At 38.1% G+C, this 18,909-nt stretch overlaps 1 protein-coding gene across 1 annotated transcript in view; it reads right to left on the bottom strand.

Moving 5' to 3' along the window:
* The window catches only part of LOC139740464 (E3 ubiquitin-protein ligase NEDD4-like), a gene marked incomplete at its 3' end in the record, with an annotated part of 60,072 nt that overhangs the window by 18,189 nt on the left and 22,974 nt on the right, over positions 1-18,909 (bottom strand). Inside the window, exons 5-6 of the mRNA XM_071651058.1 lie at positions 6,937-6,990; positions 1,233-1,283 (exon numbers count right to left, since the gene is read on the bottom strand). Of these exons, the coding sequence (XP_071507159.1) occupies positions 1,233-1,283; positions 6,937-6,990 (105 nt within the window). The remainder of the gene's footprint in view (positions 1-1,232; positions 1,284-6,936; positions 6,991-18,909) is intronic.

Here is an 18,909-nt window from a genome sequence, read left to right as displayed (position 1 = left end):
GCAGTTAATTTTCAGCATCTGTCATCACTAAAACACGAGGAGTATTAGGAAATGCATGACTCTCTTTCTTTAAAAGGGAAGTCCACACAATTTTCATAATTTCACAGCTCCATGTACAGATTTGTAAAATTCATTTTGGTCCTTGAGCAGAGAAACCAATACTCTGAAAACCCCCCAAAAAAATCATACTGAACAAGGATGATGGCTGAGGTAGCTCACATATTTCAGAAATGTAAGCAACATAAAAATTCTATTACAACATCGCTTGCTAAACAAGTTTATCTGTGTACAATTCATTCATGCCTTCTTCTTTTGTTCTGCTTCCTTGGGCTCCCATTTCTGCATGCTTATGTGAAGCTACAATGTCATCATCCTTGTTCAATGTGATTTGATATAAATTCTGAAAACGTTCTTAATCCTCATCCCATCACACTATAAATTCTAAAACTCTGTACCCACTTTAACCAATTTAAAATTGCTCAAAAGTATAAAAAGGCTAAAAATCATCCAGAGGTCTCCTTTAACACTTGCATTAAGAGAAGCTGTAGGCTCAGCAGTAAATGTGTATGATACATTGTTTGAAAGAATGGGCTTGAATGGGCAAGGGGTGTGCGCGTGAAAAAAAGATTTCATGATGTCACCATGAGACAGTCATGAGAAAGACTGCTTGAATTCTTTCTAGGTAGATCTCATAAGAGCTGAGCTAGCTTGAACAGAGATCTAGGAACTGAGTAGCTGCTCTAAAACATTTATCTCCTCAGGTATCACTATAGGAATAAATAAGAGGACAATCATCACTTCTGCCTAGATACTGATTATACTAAAAGCTAGTCTCAGATGTTAGATTGTTTTGTAGACAGTGGACTCAAATCACATAGTGGACTCTCGTTATAATGAAGTCCTTGGGACCGGCAGTTTTCTTTCGTTATATCAAAATTTCGTTACAAGCGAACAAATAAACAATAAAAATACATAGAGTGGATAACGTTGTGACCCGAACTTTTACTTCCTTGTAATCGGAATTTTGTTATAACCGTGTTCGTTATAACGGGAGTGCTCTGTACTAAGTTTGGTCATACAGGAATCATGTCTCAACTTGAAATGACCCTTGTAATTATATTCTGGATTTTTTAGATGAATACTGGCACAATACATAAAGTTAGGGATTTTGGTATATAATCCTATTGTGACTTCAGAGAAGAAGTATATCTATCTATGTCATTGTTACTCACTGGTAGATTGTGTAATGGAATTTCCACAACACCCAAGAAGTCATCTCTGGTCTGTGAGAAGAAAATATAGAAGAAAATTGGGGAAAACAGAAAAATAAGCATATTAAGGTCAGAATAACAACAATTAAAACTCCACGGCATGACTTCTAAAGTTTGAATCACAACAAAAACATTGTTCAATCATGCCAATTGCTTCATCTACAACAAATAATAACAAGCAGCACTACCAGTACTTCTACACTACTAATAATAAAACACCACTACTATTACAACTACTACTATGAGTATCATTCTTGATGGACTTCAGCGCATTATAAGAGGCCACTATTATCATTATTATTACCACTACTACTACTTCTAGTGTATGGGTTATGCCATATATTTTCTACATGTATTTATAATATTGCATAAATTGGAACCTGTTTAAAAAACAATTTTACTGGTGGGTGAATCCACGATCAAGACACACATTAACAGAATGAGAAAGAAGTGCCATCCTTTTAAGAGAGAAAATTAGTGATTTTTTTTTCCTCCGATATGATGTATATAATGTATAAATTTTATGTTTATTACAGAGGCAATATTTTCAAATGTTCTTAAATTCCTGAATATTAAAAAACACCATAAAATATACAGCATGTACAGGATTAGTACATACATGTACTGTTTACTTCTTGATATGTAAATACATAAGCTACAGCAAGAAATACTTATGTGATTGTACCATTGTAAACCAGCAATGTTTGCATGCATGAAACTTCCACGAGGAGCCAACATTCGTGAAAGTAAAACGCAAGCAAAAGTTTTTGTCTATACAATGCATTGAATGCCAGTCACCAATTCACAAAAGTTTCATACCGCAAAAAAAGACCATTGGCTCCAATTGAGAAAGTCTCATGCCACGAATGTTTCTGGTTTGGTTACTAAGTAGTTGTATACCTACAGCTACAATGTACAATGTACTAATACATGTACTGCTACAGTTACTACCCTGACAGTTTCATTTGCTACTACAGCACGGACAAATATATTTTTATACTTTCCTATCCACAGTATTATAGCATATGTCACCCCCCCCCCCAAACAAAAATAAAAAAGATGGAAACCTTGTTGAGAAATGTGAGGTCACGCAAAAACCCTACTCTGCACTGTCAGTGTTTAATGGATGAACACAAACTCTGATGTGATTTTCCTCACACAGTGTCGGACTATTAGCCAGGCACTGGGGTAAGGTGCCTACGGCAAGTATGTTGCACGTGCCACTGTCATGAAGGTTATAGGTGTATGAGCCCTTCCCATTACTTCTACACAAAATTAAATCCATTAAAAATTTCATGAATCATTTGCCTAGATACACTAGGTATCAGATGTGTGTGTGCAAGTGTGTGGGGGTGAAGGAGGGAGTGGTGGTCCATTCAGCTCCTCAAGGTCTACAGGCTTTATACCTACTGTATGAACTTAGAGGATCTACTGTGTCATTGAAGTTCCATTTGTAGATAATGAAAAAAAAAATGGGGGGGGGGGGTGGCACGGCATAAAACTACACAAAGTCATCTGTACGAAACAATAAGCCATTCGTAGTTCCACTTCACAATTCCACATAAAAAGGATCATTTGCCATAGCATAACTGAGATTTATCATCTTTGATGTAATGATGATACAACTTTGTACTTATAATCCTTATAAATAGTGCTTGCTAACACAGCCACCTTACACTCAGTTACAGCAACAACGTGTTCATTAGAGCCTAGTATTTGGAAATAATGATAGAAAAAAAAGTTCATATATTCAATGCAAAACAATACACAGATGCTTCCCAATGGTCACCTGCTGGTCTATACACAAAGTACATGACAAACTGTACTTTGTTTAAGCATGACTCCATAAATTGCTATGTCAGGCAAACCTATACACTATGTCACTTCGAAAAAGGGTGAAGTGCCTAAACAATTGAGAAACAAGAAAGGTTATTTTACGAAATGTGCGCATGAGTTAATTATGAAATGGTCTATGGCATGGTTGGCAAGGAGTATTCCTCAACAATAGCTATCTCAATAGAAGCTTTTCTCCACATTTCAAGAGGGACCAATAGCTGTTTTGGGTATGTCGTAGATTCACAAAACCTGTTACTAAATCTCATTACCATGTAAAACACACAACAGAGCTACAAAATAAGGAATACTTCTGTAAATGTCAGATATTTCACGAGGATTTTATTCTTGCGAATTTTGCGAATCAGGTGTTAATCTCAAACATAGTAAAATGTCAACTGTGAACACAACATGAATGTGACATGCATGCATACATTCTCCATTCATTATTCCAATCCATGATTGCGAATCTAACCACTTGTGAAATTTTTTCGGGAAGTCCTGATTTGCTAGAAATTAGACTCCCTACATAAATGGCATATACAGTATTATATCCCTCATGTAAAGCTTCTTGCCATAGGATTGTACAGAGCACGAACATGGTGTAGTTTTACTAGCTAGCTACGAGCAGCTGGATGCGGTGCAATTGGTTACTAGCCAGCGTGATATAGTACTTTTGGGAATCCACGATTTGCACCCAATCGTGATCATGTGATCGATATCTACATTTCTCACTTAAGAATGTACGCAGTGCGCGTAGTAGCGATACTTTTGAGCGACAGTCCTGTGGCTTGTAGCTAGCTAGCTAGCGCTAAGAGAGCGCGGAGCGCGCGGTGTGCGACAGCATCACAGAAATCTGTGGTGCGATGGCGTGGGTGTGTATGTAACGTTAGTGGACGTGTGATCAACGCATTCAGCTCAATTGACAAAGTGACTGCTTCAAGTAACGGAAGAATGGATCGCAGGAGGACACCATATCAGGTACGAATTAGGAATAAACTAAAACCGATTTTGAAGATGATCTGGGTAACGAAGCCGCTTTAGGCCTACTTCTAACGTAGTCCTGGACCTCCTCGATCTTTCGGAGTTTTGCACGCTGTAGTGTAGCTCGTGTGTAGGAATCAACAACAGCGCAGCGGTGTTGTTCGCTACACGCTGCACGCACTGCTGCTGCCTATAAACGTTAGATTTATCGTTCACGAAACCTGCACATTTTTCCAAAAGGGAACCGTCAGTACTCTAGTAAAATGCTCGAGAGGGATATAAAACAAATATCGACTGCTTTCTTTCGGGCCATGGTAAAACTATTTGACCTCGGTGATGTCTCAACAGTGCCATGTCCCTCGACTTCGTCTTGGGACATAGCACTGTTGAGACATCACCTCGGTGCAAATAGTTTTACCATCTCCCTCTGCAGCAGTCGATATTTGTATACTATACACTGGCGTGTTGTATAACATAGTTCAAACTTAGAAGAAACCAAAGCCCACATGTAAATGTGGATTGAGTGAAAGCGGCAATATCAGTAGAACACAGGAGTAAAAGTTTGAGGAAAATCAGACAATTGGTCAAAAGACTATGAATTTTTGAAGTTTTGGTGCCGTCATTGCTGGATGAGAAGTTCATTATGGACAATAATATAAAGAAAATATAAGAGAACTCGTCAAATTTTAATTTTTATGAAAAGTAAACATACTATCGATTTGTTACTGATGTGCATGTTAAGGGTAATTACATCATTCCCCCTGATTTCTGAAAGAGGCAAGTCATGTGCTCTTTCATTATGCTAGAAAAGTGAAAATATACAGAATTTACTTTATACATTTTCTTTGTATATTGTTGTCCATAATGATGTCATGAAGTGTAGTCTCCTTATCCATCAGACAGTCACCAAAACTGTAAAAATGCGTAACTTTCGAATCAATTGTCTGATCTTCCTCAAACTTTCACTGATGCGTTTGAACTACCAATATTTCTGCATTCACTCAATGCACACATACATTGTAAATTAAGGTCAACTTGTTTTTTTTACATGGAGGTACTACACCTCTTGGTAGGACCCCATCTGCATGTGTGTGGTTTATGTGTGCAAACACATTCTTTTACATACTGGTCACACATGAACAAAGCTTGGCAATGTGTTTTGTAGTGCTTTTGCAAAGATTAAACACAGGCTTCAAATTGAGTATGACTATCCTTGATAGATTTATGATGATGATGAGTACACAGCAAATAACCGTACTAGTCACTGGGAGGTACAGTCACAGCTTTGTACTGCACTGTGATGCACGGAATACCGTACCTAACATGGGCTACTCAGAAGAGAGTTGTACACTTCAAACTCTGGGTATGATTAAAACACAGACAGGGGATCAGCTTGTGCTAGTGTGATGAATGAAGGATGTGTTCAAACTGAACACACAAGACTCATAGAAAGACATCTGTGTCAGTGCACTTCTTGGAACCAGTAGGATACTGCAATTAATCATGCATATTCTGCTTGGCACACACTTAATGCTTCTTGTCTCTAGTACTATAATGTTACATCTTTAAATATCAATGTAGCATAGATGAAGGCATAATCATTGTGAGTGGCAATAGTACTCTCCAGCACAGCAGGGAACATTACAACCTTTTCCTCTTATGAAGTATTTTTGTTTTAAGTACTTTTGTCGTGTCATCATTTCAACAAAGACAGCATTATCTACAGCAGACATTTTGGAATGATGGTACCATACCCATATTATGTGATCAAACACACACACACACACACACACACACACACACACACACACACACACACACACACACACACACACAAATCCATTGACATTGTACTTGCTGGCAATTCTGACTAAATTTTTATGTATTTCAAATCTATAGGCATTTTTCTTTTGCATGAAATGCATATATCACAGGTTCAGTTATTAGGAGCACATTATACTGGCATTTCTCAAAAACCCATCAACATTGGGTAATAATAATCTATCCATCTATTTATATAATACATCTATGTATCCATTTACCACAGTATAGATACTCATCTTCATGTACTTTTATCTCTCTATACATGTATGTCTACCTACAATATGTAGCTTCCAGTGCATCTCTCCCTATATACTATATACTACAATGTATATACTATAATTATACTTATACTATATACAGTATATATATAATAGACAGTATAATCACTCTGGTCATTATCACTGCTATAATTCACTGTTCAAGTTGACATTTTCATGCAACCATTATGTTTTTCACAGCCAACTGAATAAGGTGAATTGCACAGGTTTTAGATCTGTTGGATGGTAAAAGCTGTCAAGGGTTCAGTGAAACAAAACATATTAACTGAAGAAAATGTTCATTTAAAAAAAAAAAGATAAAGTTGTCGTATAAAAGTAAGTTATGCTTATGTCTGGGCCAGTGATCCAGCATAGCTAAGAGTAAACATTGATTATTATGCAGGCAAAGTGTACTGTAATTCAAGTGTGGTTTATACAGCACTGTATCTTGATGTACATGTAGAGAAGAAGTATGCACAAATGCAAACATAAAATGAAGAAACATTTGCTCATTCTGCCAAATTTTCTTGCTGCATGAAACATGTATACATTTTGGCATTCTGAAATAGTCCATGTTTATGGTACACTGCCATCAGCATCAATCATCATGACCACAAGTGGTACTGTGCGCTTCTGAATTTATGCTGCTTTTTGTTTTTGTTTTTTAGCTTTCATAAATATATTCCAGATAATCCAGCATTGGTCTGTCACATTAAAAAAAAAAAGTACAGAGGAATAAAACAAGACAACTGCAGGAATATTCTTACCAGTCTGTTTTCATCAAACACTTCAAAGAGGAGTTTGTTGTCTCTGGGATTGACCTGTATCACAAAAAAAAAAAAAAAAAAAAATAGAGACAAACAGAAAGAAAGACACAGAGAAAAAAATTAATATATACATTCATATAATGCAGCAATAAAAAACAATAATAATAAATGGTCCTACGTAGGTGAGAGCCATGGATACAAATTTCAGACTTTAACTTCTCGCTGCCACAGTAAATAATTTCAGCTCATCATAAAACTCACACGTAAATTCATGCTTTGACAAATTAAACACACTGGGCCACATCTTGCAACTAGTTTTAGTTCTGAGAGTTATACAAGTTATTAATATTTGCCAGGTAGAATTTAGTACTAGCAATTAAGTTTGAGTCAGTGAAGGTTTTGTATGCTTTGATACGAGTATCAATACTTGTATCAGTATAAAGCACTGTAGGCACAACCATGGAGCGACAACAAACAGACTTTAGTTTCGTAAGAATAAGTGTAAGCATTAGTACCATTACTAGTGTTCTCACCACTGCCAGTACCAATACATACAAGGCAAATTATATATATATGATATATCTATGAGTTATATTTAGATGTAAAGTATTTATAATTATCAGTATCAGTGTTGAAAACAGTACTAGTGGAGGTTTGCAATCAGTGGTAATAGTTGGAAGTACAGTAGTATGCAGTTAGGGAGTACTAATACAATTGTATGTGTGGTACTGGTCATTAGTCATTGTGGGAATCACAAATAGCACGACAAACAGCATTACAACCCTGTTTCAAATGTTGATTTTAATTCAACCTGATAGTGCATATTTCCAGAGCCCACATTGATATGGTGACCACATCCTCCTCTTGGAACCCCCCCCCCCCTCCCAAAAAAAAAAAAAAAAAAAATCCAGATATCGTGGGTATTTACACAGTAATATTTTTCATGACTCATGATATGAAAATAATGCTCTTTACCTTGTAGAAAGATTAGAATGTGAAGTAAATGAAGGGAAATAATGGCACTGTGCTGCAACATTGTGATGCAGCCACACTTTCAGTCATAGTAAGCCAGTTAGCAATCAGCTCATGCACACATTTGGACAAATGTCCTATCCTTTTCCAGAATTCTACTCTTGTTTTAATCTGGACTTGAGAGTTAGACCAAAACGTTAAGCAGCATATTCTGAAAATTGCCTGAAAAAAAAACATAAATGAATAACTAAATTACTTAATAAACAAATGAACAAATAAATAAATGAATAACTGATTGAATAAATGAATAAAGAAAGAAAAATCAAAGATTGCTAAGACATCTATGCTTATAAGACAAAGTATGATTTCTGATTCAAGCACGTGATTATGACCAACAGTCAAAACTTCTGATGGGGTTGTTATTAGACAGACAAAAAGAATTTGATCTTACCGTATACATTTATTTTTCTCACCGAGACCCCCCCCCCCCCCCCCCTCTCCCTCCAGCAAGTTCCCTGAAGGTGGCAGGTTCCCCTTGAACTCATCAGACATCTACATTGTATACTGGTCATCTCTTCATGTCTCAATCAAATCATATTCCAGTCATGCATAAATTGTGCATGCTGTGTACAGCAGGCATCTTCGCTAGGCTGATGATTTCTGGCCAACACAGACAGCACAGTCTACATGAGCCCTAGTCTCACTTCCAGAGTCATTCTTCCTTTTTTTTCCTGATCATACATGCACTCTAAAGACGCAAAGAATAATGTTTTTAATACAACACTGTACGATGGATGATGACCATACAAACATACAATATAAACATCAACAACAAAATGTTAAAAATACCTTGCCTGAGACCATAGGGGTGGGTTGAATGACTTGCTCAGACAAACATTCTAAAATCAGAATTGGTCTGGTACAGTTTGATGATATAGAAGCATTCTTAATGTACCGGTAATGTACTTGTCACTGTCTCACACTAACATGAAAGTCATGGCAAGGGATATTCCCTTTTCCTCATTACATCTCCATAATCCTTCTACCCCTGCCCCCACCCCCCCCCCCAAAAAAAAAAAATAATCCAGACATAACCTTTGATAAGCTTAAACACTCAATGTTTGAACATGAATCGCATTGATATAATGTTTGAAGCTGAGACTGGTAGTGTTTACAAGTGTGTGCACACACAACTAAATCAATGTTACTCCAATGCAAAGGATAGTGTAAACTGTGCACAGTGTATTGCCATAGCAGTGAACGGAAGGCGGGAGATGGGCAGATTCTGCCTGACTTGTAATCAACGTTGGGAGTGTTTCCATGAGGAGCTCCCTCACAACGAAGGGGCACGCAGACATGTGTACGCAATAGAAAGCATTTCATGGTACAACGTACCATAAAAGAAATGGTTGTAAACGTGTATATTATATTGCAGCTGTCTCCGATCAGACATCTAAAATTAACACAGTACTGGAAAAGGCTTAAAAATTCATTTTCCACCATTTGAAGTCCTTGTAAGCTGAAAAGCTGTACCAAGAAATCTGTCTGCCTGATGTGATTTGCATTAGCAGTTGTTTTGTAGTATTCTGAGATATAACATGAAATATTACAAGTCAGTATTCTGTATACCGACAATTTTTTTCTGATGTGCCCTCCCTGTTCAGAAGTGGGTATATACAATGATCGAATTGTGTTCATACAGTGGTATGGAATTGCATATGATTATATCCTTGTGGCCCAATATATTGTAATCGATGTAATCCCATGTAAAAAATCATGTACAGAGACTCCAACTCTCCCGTTTTCGACGGGAGATCTCCCGCCGAAAACCCATTTTTGCAAAATCTCCCGTTCTCCCCCTTGAGATTTGATTTCTCCCGCCCTGGCTCTGTGTCTCCCGTTTGAAAGCATTTCTTACTTATTGCTATTGTATGTTGACAAAATAAGCCTTAGCTAGCACCAGAGAGTATCTATAGAACCCTAGGAATTTCGCGCTTCGCACACATCAACTTTGAGTCTCCCGTTTGCTACGGGTTTCAGGCGGGAGAATCTCCAGATCAGACGGTGCTTTGGGTTGGAGTCTCTGCACGTAGCAACCACGATCCGGTAAGTTTGGCGATTGCAGTACTTCCAATAAAGCTTTCATGACTAATATTTTGCATTTTCATCATTACTTAATAATTGAGATGTTATTATGACAGCATTATCTCACGCATTTCTTAGGCATAATCTATCGTATACATAGAGCAAAATCAACAGTTCTGCATTGCATACAAGAACTATGTTTTGGCTTTAAATTACCTACAAGGAAAAATTTTGAGCTACAGTTCACAGAAAACTCATACCAACTTTTATTCTAGTCACTCAGGTGATCACTCAAGAGATCTAATAGGGAATACAACATGGAACAGTCCTGGGACACCGATGAAATATTTCTTTGATTCTAGCGAATGAGCTCCTGGTTAAATTTCTCTCGTCTGCTCTTCTGCAGTGCAAGCACATGTTATGATGCATTCATGAGCAAAATAGCCTGCCAGGCGTTGTTGGTATGCTGACCTAACTTTTCATGTGGGAGTTTACCCGTGCGATGCCTTTCATACTAAAGCGTCACCCAGGAGTTTGCGAGTACTCACAGGAGTTTACAAGGGACGGTTCAAGAGTAAGATTTCTGAAAATTCACTAAACATTTTACCCTGAATTTTATGTGATATGATTTTCATACTGTAGCTCCAACTGCGGGAGATCTTGGGTGAAATCTAGTACTTGCATGCAAGGGATGTCAGACAGATAATGCAAAAATGTGAGAGGAAATTAGCATTTTCCCAATCTCCTCCATATTTCACTCATTCCTCATAATTCTCAGATTGAAATTCGACTTCACAAATCATTAATCATACTAATTCTTGATGACAAATTATGATCAACTATGACTAGCAAGTCATTAAAATTGCCATTTACACAGAGTTAGCCTCCTACATAAAAGTGGAGATTGCCACCTAATTCCTATACAAAACTGATACTGCATCCTACACAACAGGTCTGTTGACAATTATAAAACACTTAATAGTATCACATGAAAAATATGATGATTGCAGTTTAGTACTACCAGTAATAGCATTTCAAGTTAACATTTATCACTAGTCATTAGAATTGTAAATACACCAACACCTTTCAGTCACTTTTGATTTGAGACTGGACAGGTTTCCGTGCTGCATTATGAATATTTACGTATGGACAGAGGAAGAAAAAAAGCCTGCAGTTGTGGTTATGAAGCAATGGGAGAGGGAGGCTGACAATATACATGTATTACTCTTAGTTATATCGATCTATTAAGGCTGCGTTCATGCGAAATTAGAATTGCGTTTCTAAACGCATTTAGTCCCTAAACGTGTTTAGTTGCATTGTGTTCATGCGATTTTTCCATTAAACGCATTTCAAAACGCCGATCTGAAACGCGGAAAAAAGGGCGTTTTGAATCATGATTCTGCCAGAATCATGATCGCAGAAACTGCATGAACGCAATCGTGATTTCAATCATGATTCTGTGACGTCATTGCGCGCTATGCGCATGCGTGTCCCATGGGGTATCCCACAGCTTCCCGTTCGCGCGCGCGCTTGTGTACGTCTTATGAATCGTGTGTTTTGGTACCATACGTTGTATACACCAATGCCGTACACCAATTCTATGCTAGTGTACATGTAAATACTGTCCGATCAAATTGATAATAGTAATGGCTGCAGCTGTTCTACCAAAGGAACCAATTGGACAGACGAAGAATTAAAATTATACCTTGTTCTGTGGGCACAGCTTAAATGCCACAGCAAATTGGACGGTATTCACCAAAATAAAAACGATACAATAAATTCAGTGATCAGTTGGGAGAAGAAGAATGTAACAGGAGGTCAGGCTCAAGTTGCGGAGACAAGGTCAAACTGCGCAGTGCGCTGCGCAATGGCAGAGGGTGAGCTGAGCCAGAATCAGCGTCGACGAAAGCCCGCATGAACGCTCTTTCGCGGAGACCGTGATTTGAAACGCTGTTTTGAATCATGATTCATGTTTGTGATTCTGGCTATGAATTCGCATGAACGCACCCTAAGTTTAAGTTGCAACTGCCACTTTCTACGATTACCAAACACTATTATCAATGAAGACAAGAACGCTTCAAAAATACCCATACTTGAAGTGCATGACTAGATGTATGTGACAATGGCTTGATGAAAATTGTGTTCGAATATGCTCAGTTTCCCAGCAATTCAGCCTAATTTGACAGTCTTACCAAACTATTTTCCCCTTTAATAGTGAGAGAAGTCTTCCTGCTCACTTGGTGAAAGAATAGAAGTTTACACCAACAACAGATTTGACAGGTTGTATGTATTGCAGGAGGCATTTCCTTGTCTTCTCTTTAACATTCCTAGTTGTTCTACTTTATAAGAGTCATTTCAGCTCTGCCCTGTGGGGGGATATTACAAAATCTTAACTCACAACTGCGTGCCTATTTGAACAATGTTTTACACAATTGTTTACACAATATGATTTGTGGGGCTTTTTAAACATAATTTGGTGTAAATCAAACAAAACAATTTTCCTGCACTGTTTTAAAAAGTACTATTCCTGATATGAAGGCACACAGTGAGGGATAAAGGGGAATATGTTTGAAATTTCTCGGCCAGCAATGATAATGGCAGATTCCACTTCTGATCTTGTCCTCATAGGTATGTTGATAGCTGCTTTCCCCAGGCAATGCCAACTGTGAAATCAATGTATGACCAGCCCTGCATGATCATAAACCAATGAAATGCCATGGCATGTCTTCTTGTGAGCCTTAGGCCCTCTTCACGTTAATGTAGTCTTGCGACCAGACATTACATGATGAAGAGGCTATTTGTTTTGGTTGTTTCATGTTCACAATAATAACGCAAGCCACACTTCACAGAATGACATTTGACGGAGCATCAGCTGAGCTCTCGAGTCCCATCTCATCTTATAGGCTTGTGAAAGCAGTTTGTAATGTGATGGCTTCACTCGACCGGCATGAAACACTCAGGGATCTTTTGTTTTGCAGACTAGTTTAATAGCCAATAAAGCACACTCTATGTCATTGCCACTGCACTGCTTGCCTCAGTCCCTGTCACTGGAATGTCAGTTTCACGTTGAAGGTTTGATACCTGGTAGTCTTTACTATGTAGACCAAACCAGGGTCCCATTTCAAAAAAATTGTTATCAGTGATAACTGCCACATTTCTGCAACAAATTTTGCTTTTAGCCAATCAGATGCAAGGATTTCAGTAGCTTATAACAACTATCACAACTTGTCACTGATAACATGAAATGGAGCCCTGATCTTGTGCGTATAATGCACACAGGCAACTTCATACACTGCAAGAAATACTACATCATGGAAGAATGGTCACAGTGTGCAAAAGCCAACTCTGACAAAAGAAGGTCATGGTACAATGTAGGCCCACTCACATTCAAGAGTTATCAGTTTTAGGATGGCAATGCACAATTTCATATTATTTGATGCTGGTCAGACATGGCCAAAAACACTGAAATCGGCTGCCAGCGAAGCACTCTAAAATCTTCGAACGGCACATGCCTAAACAATGACTGGAGCATGACACTGGGCACCCCTACATGATGGCGAGTTGCACAAATATATGGGCCATGACGCGAGAAAAGGGCCCTTAGTGCTATCGCGCACAAGCGCCATAAAAGGGCGTGGAAGTTTAACGAGCCAATACGCGCAAAAAAACAAATCCTAGCTAGCTGTGCGCACAAGCATAGACGCATCAAATAGTGGCAGGAGTTGGACAAAACATACCGGTACTTTTTTAAATGTCATAATTGGGGCATTTAGGAGTGGAATTTCAGAAAACAGTTTGCATTACCCGGTATATCTAAATATGTTAGAGTTCATTCTACTACATGGCGGAGAAAACTCATTTTCGGTATTTATGTCTTAAGGACCCGTTTCTCGCATCATGGCCCACTATTACATGCATCAATATATATATTTTTTCCATTTTGCAGCCACTCACACACACAACGTATGAGGCAAATTAATGCGCAAGTTTCTCAAAACACAAAGAGTGACCAAATTCAGCATTGCAATAGTCAGTGTTCTCGTTTTTTGTGTGTGTGTGTGTGTGTGTGTGTGTGTCCACAAAAGAGATATTGGTTTTCCCATAGCGTTGCAGATATTTATTTTTACAAACTTTTAATTTTGGAAGTGTATGAACTGGCCAAGCATTAAAAAAAAAATGAATACCAACTAAGACAGGCCATTTTAATGATGAATATTTGTCTCCAGTTCAGTAGGTCTGTTCAAACAGCTTATTAAATGCAGATGAACCGCCCATTTCAATAGGAGGGTTTGGGGTTCAAGGTAAATGGTATGGTATTTATATATTTGCGCAAAACACTTTACCAAGCCTTAGGTCTCTTGCCAGGAATGCCAAGAAGAATCAGAACAAGTGAATTTGTAAATCAGACTGTGAGGCCTCTCTGGCAATCAGCACAAATTCTCTGTGTCTGTATGTAGAAACTTTAGTAAATGGGTATTTATAAACACTACCCCTTTGAATAGATATGCAATACCCTCTCAAAAACAGGATAAGAATCATCACTGGCTATAGGGCAGAAGCTTGAGTCTTGTGGATATAACGCCTGTCCAGTAATCGGGAGGTTGTTGATTCGAGTCCAACTCAAGTACAATGTACAGTATGTACTGGTATGCCCATGATGTTTTATCATGGCTAAAGATACCACTAAAACACTAACCCCCTATTCAGACTCAAGCCAGTTTATACCAAAACTCGATAAAGAAACAACGTATATATTGAGAATCATCGTATAGCTGACAGACAGTTCAGACGCTGATCTCGACCGTTCTGGAAAACGTCGTATAGATGTGCAGTTTCCCACATCATACCATTTTGGTATACCTACCGTAAAACATGATATATTCGTGGCATTAATTTTTCGTGAATTGGAGCCGACGGCCTTTTTTGCGGCATGAAATTTTCGCGAACTGCCACTGGCATTCAATGCACATAGTGTAGACAAGAACTTTCGCATGCATTTTAATTTCACGAATCTTGGCACTCGCGAAATTCGCAAAATTAAAATGCACGCGAAAATTCCTCGTTTTACAGTATACCATTTTAGTATACATTTTTTGCATCTGAACACCCTGTTTGTAATCAGTGTTTATTTCATTGAAGTTGAGCAATTTGTCAGTCGATTGCAAATAAACACTACCCCTGCTGGCAACTGTATCACCCATAAAATTGAACTTGACTGATCAGTAATTACATTGAAGCGATATTATCTTAGATGCATACGAAAACCATTTAAAATCTATTAAACAAGGACACTTTTAGCTCTGCTTCCTTGAAAAGATCATATACATATTTCAGATCAGAAAATCCTCATATATGTTGTATGCACTTTCACATGCAAGTTTCAGTCACTCCTTTTTGCTTCCAAGCAAATGAACTGACATAAGTTACCAAGGATTTGTTAGTTTAGGCCTATATAATTTTTGTACCTAATCAATATAATCAATTGATAGTGAATCTTCACATTAGATTTTCAGTGGCACCAGCTGTATTTACAGTGATAACAACTGGAATAATTGACAACCCATGTAGGCAAGATCATCTTGGCTCTTGGTTTTTAATTTTTATCATGTCTGAATATGCAGACTAGCACCATTCTTGATCTGATGTCAACCTAAATGCCAAGAAAGGTCGTGGAAGGGGAAGCACTGTGAAACACTGCTCTGCATGTGCAACAAAACATTTGAGGCATGGTATCATGCCATACCACAACATACTTTGTCATAATGAGCTCAATGAAATCTCAATGTGTCCTGCGCTTGAAACTGTCCACACGAACACAGCACCAAGTGTCAAACGCCATATGCTCTCATTCAGTTTCATCATTGGATACACATCTCCTCAACTCTGAAGAGCACAACATTATCACTGTATCTAAGAGCACTCGAGCCTCATTGCTTGGGTGTATGATACCACAGTCGGCTTTTAAATACTGGTAGGAGTACACTCTGCATTCACTGTCAATATACATGTATTGTAAGCTCTGCTGCCCCTTGGCATAATAGCCTATTTGGACAAAGGAAGGAAATGCAGTATACTGTGTTCAAGGAAATTGTCATCAATTTTCTAACTGGCCCAGGGCTGCATGTGGTTAATCCACACAACAGTGCTGATCTCATGTCAAAAGCAGTCTATCGTGATGGGTGTCTGTTGATGGGTATCACTTCATTATACCTAATATAGGGCCCTGTGTTTAGCCTATGATTGTGAAGGAAGTACACAGTACTTAAATACTACACAGGGGAAAAATCTACTAAATCTCCTCTTCAAAACACACCATTCAACATTGTGGTGGATCAAGGAAAAGAACTGTCCAACCTTGCTGACTTGAGTTGTATATTTACAATGATGTTCATGAGGATAAAGAAAGACTCAAGCACAGAACAGCACTGAAGATTATGCCATCACAGCCAGGAATGCATAAAACACATCATAATAAGCCATATCAGAAGAAATGATTTCTTTCATTTGTCTCTCCAACCTAAATTTACAATCATATTCTAAAGTCTCATCATTCACACTTTTGATCCATTTTTTTTTTTTTTTTGGGGGGGGGGGATAAACGATGTATTGCTCATTTTTAACCTTACTATTACTATAGCGTCCATATTTAATCCAAGTGACACATAAAACACCAAGAAATTGCAAGTAAGAACCGGTAACTCGGAGTTTTCAAAGCTGGTAACAGCTTGTGTAACAAAGCCTACATGATACATACAGGCCTGCTACACAGATAAAACGTTTTACACTGACAGTGATCACAACATTTCTGCTCTCCAATATGGCAAGCACGATGAGGGCCTTCTCCTGCCACATAAAATGTTGATCCAAACAAAGCAAAGCCATGATATTCTGCTAATGAAATTCTGCAGTTTCTATTATCACCTTCAGGTGAGTCAATTATGAATAGGTGGGAGTATGAAGCAATAGTTTTAAAGAAGGCACTAGGCTCAATGGCCAGTCCTTTCGAAAATTGTTACCCATGACATGGCTCCACACTAACTTTTATTTTCGGTGGCCCCAAGGCAAACATCCGACCTTTATTGGTGGCCCGATCAGGCCACCAAATATTTCATTTCTGAAATTTTGGTGGCCCGATGTGCATTTTTGGTGGCCCCGGGCCACCGGGCCACCGGGCCACCGTTAAGCCAAGTAAAAAAAGAAAGTAGTTTCTCGTCCGGGTTTTTTGAGCAAGGCGATGAGGGAGGTCCTTACTATTTGATATCTTACTATTTTTTTGGGGGGATTGTCAAAATGACAGTAATATGTGTTTATATGTGTGATATAAACAACTTATCATTTGAGTGATGCACAAGTTAATACCAAATCTGCGTATATTGCTGTTTATGCATGACAAGTATACCAATTTAACTACACTTTGACTGTATTCATTCAGTCATATCAAGGGTATGGAAAAAAAACACGTTTTTTTAACATAAAATACAGTTGTATACACATTTATGCATCACTTGTTGAACCTATGAATCCAACCATTCCTCTGAAAATGCATAGCATTATTTTTGCCTTTCAACACAACACAAACTTACTGAGTTAAATCTTTTCTCATATGAAAACTTACAGCTGTATTCGCTCAAGAATTTAAAATGCCACAGACAGTACTGCCAATTGTCAACCCTGTGAAACAACCACCTGATTTCCTTTTTACTGAAAGACAGAATACGAACCAGTTGAATACTATATATTCACTATTTAAAGCCGTTCGCTGTGCACACGTGCGCTTGAGATCGGTTCTCTCCATCACTCCACGATTTTTTTTTCCAGCTCCAGAACGCATGCTATGCTGGCTGGCTGGTCTCCTCTACTACAGGGAAACCCCGTTATAACGAGTTCGGTTATAACGAGGAACCGCTTATAACGAGGTGATCGCGTCGGTCCCGTTTTCCTTTGCGTGTAATGACAGAACGAATCGGTTATAACGTGTTCGATTATAACGAGATTCCGGTTATAACGAGGACAATTTCGGTAAATCTTGATAAAGAAAAACATAAGCAATTTGATCGGATATAACGAGGTTCCATTTCTATACCAAATTGCCGCTTTCAAACACGCGACAAATGAAACATTGGAAACCGAAATCTCGCTATCCACGTCTTTTCCCGTTTTGCAGAGAACCGTTCCCTCCATGTTTTCTTCTTAATCACGCGATAAGACACAGGAACACCTTCCGAAGTTCCTACTAATTATTAAACATAATCATTCGGTTTTCTTTTTCGCGAGAAACGCGTGCGTGATTTTTTATGAGGTCAGACCACAGCGCAACGAGAAAAAAAATAGATAACGCATTCAAAAACTTTTCATGTAGCGACAATAAAATTTGACCAAAAATGGACAATTGGAATGCGTGTGCAACTCATCATTATGTCCTTTCCAATTTTAGTTCCGACTTCCAGTTCTTTTGCTGGTTTTAAGCAAATATGAGTTTGGATGATTAAAGCCGAAATAATAAAATCATCGCCCCGATCCCGCCGAGTGACAGTAGCGTTAAAATAGTTGAGTAACGCATGTTAACCTATACTTAATCGGTGTTCAGAAAAAGAAGCAAACGCATTTATTAGTTTGAACAGATCTGGATTTGTTCATTATCATTTAACAAATGATAATTTAAATATGAGTGTGTATGATCAAAGCAGAAATATAATAGTTAGTGAAATCATCGCGATCCTGCCAGGTGACAGTAGAGTAAAAATAGTTGAACAACGCATGTTAACCTACTTAATCGGTGCTCGGAAAAAGAAACAAACGCATGTATTAGTTTGAATAGATCTGGATGTGTTCATTATCATTTAACGAATGATAATTTAAATATGAGTGTGTATGATTAAAGCCGAAATAATGAATGAAATCATCGCGATCTCGCCG

This window comes from Diadema antillarum, unplaced genomic scaffold, assembly GCF_040938485.1.
Source record: "Diadema antillarum isolate AM-2024a unplaced genomic scaffold, OU_Dant_1.0 seq00000854_RagTag, whole genome shotgun sequence".
Taxonomy (NCBI): Eukaryota; Metazoa; Echinodermata; class Echinoidea; order Diadematoida; family Diadematidae; genus Diadema; species Diadema antillarum.
This window is presented reverse-complemented; position numbering and strand designations above follow the sequence as displayed.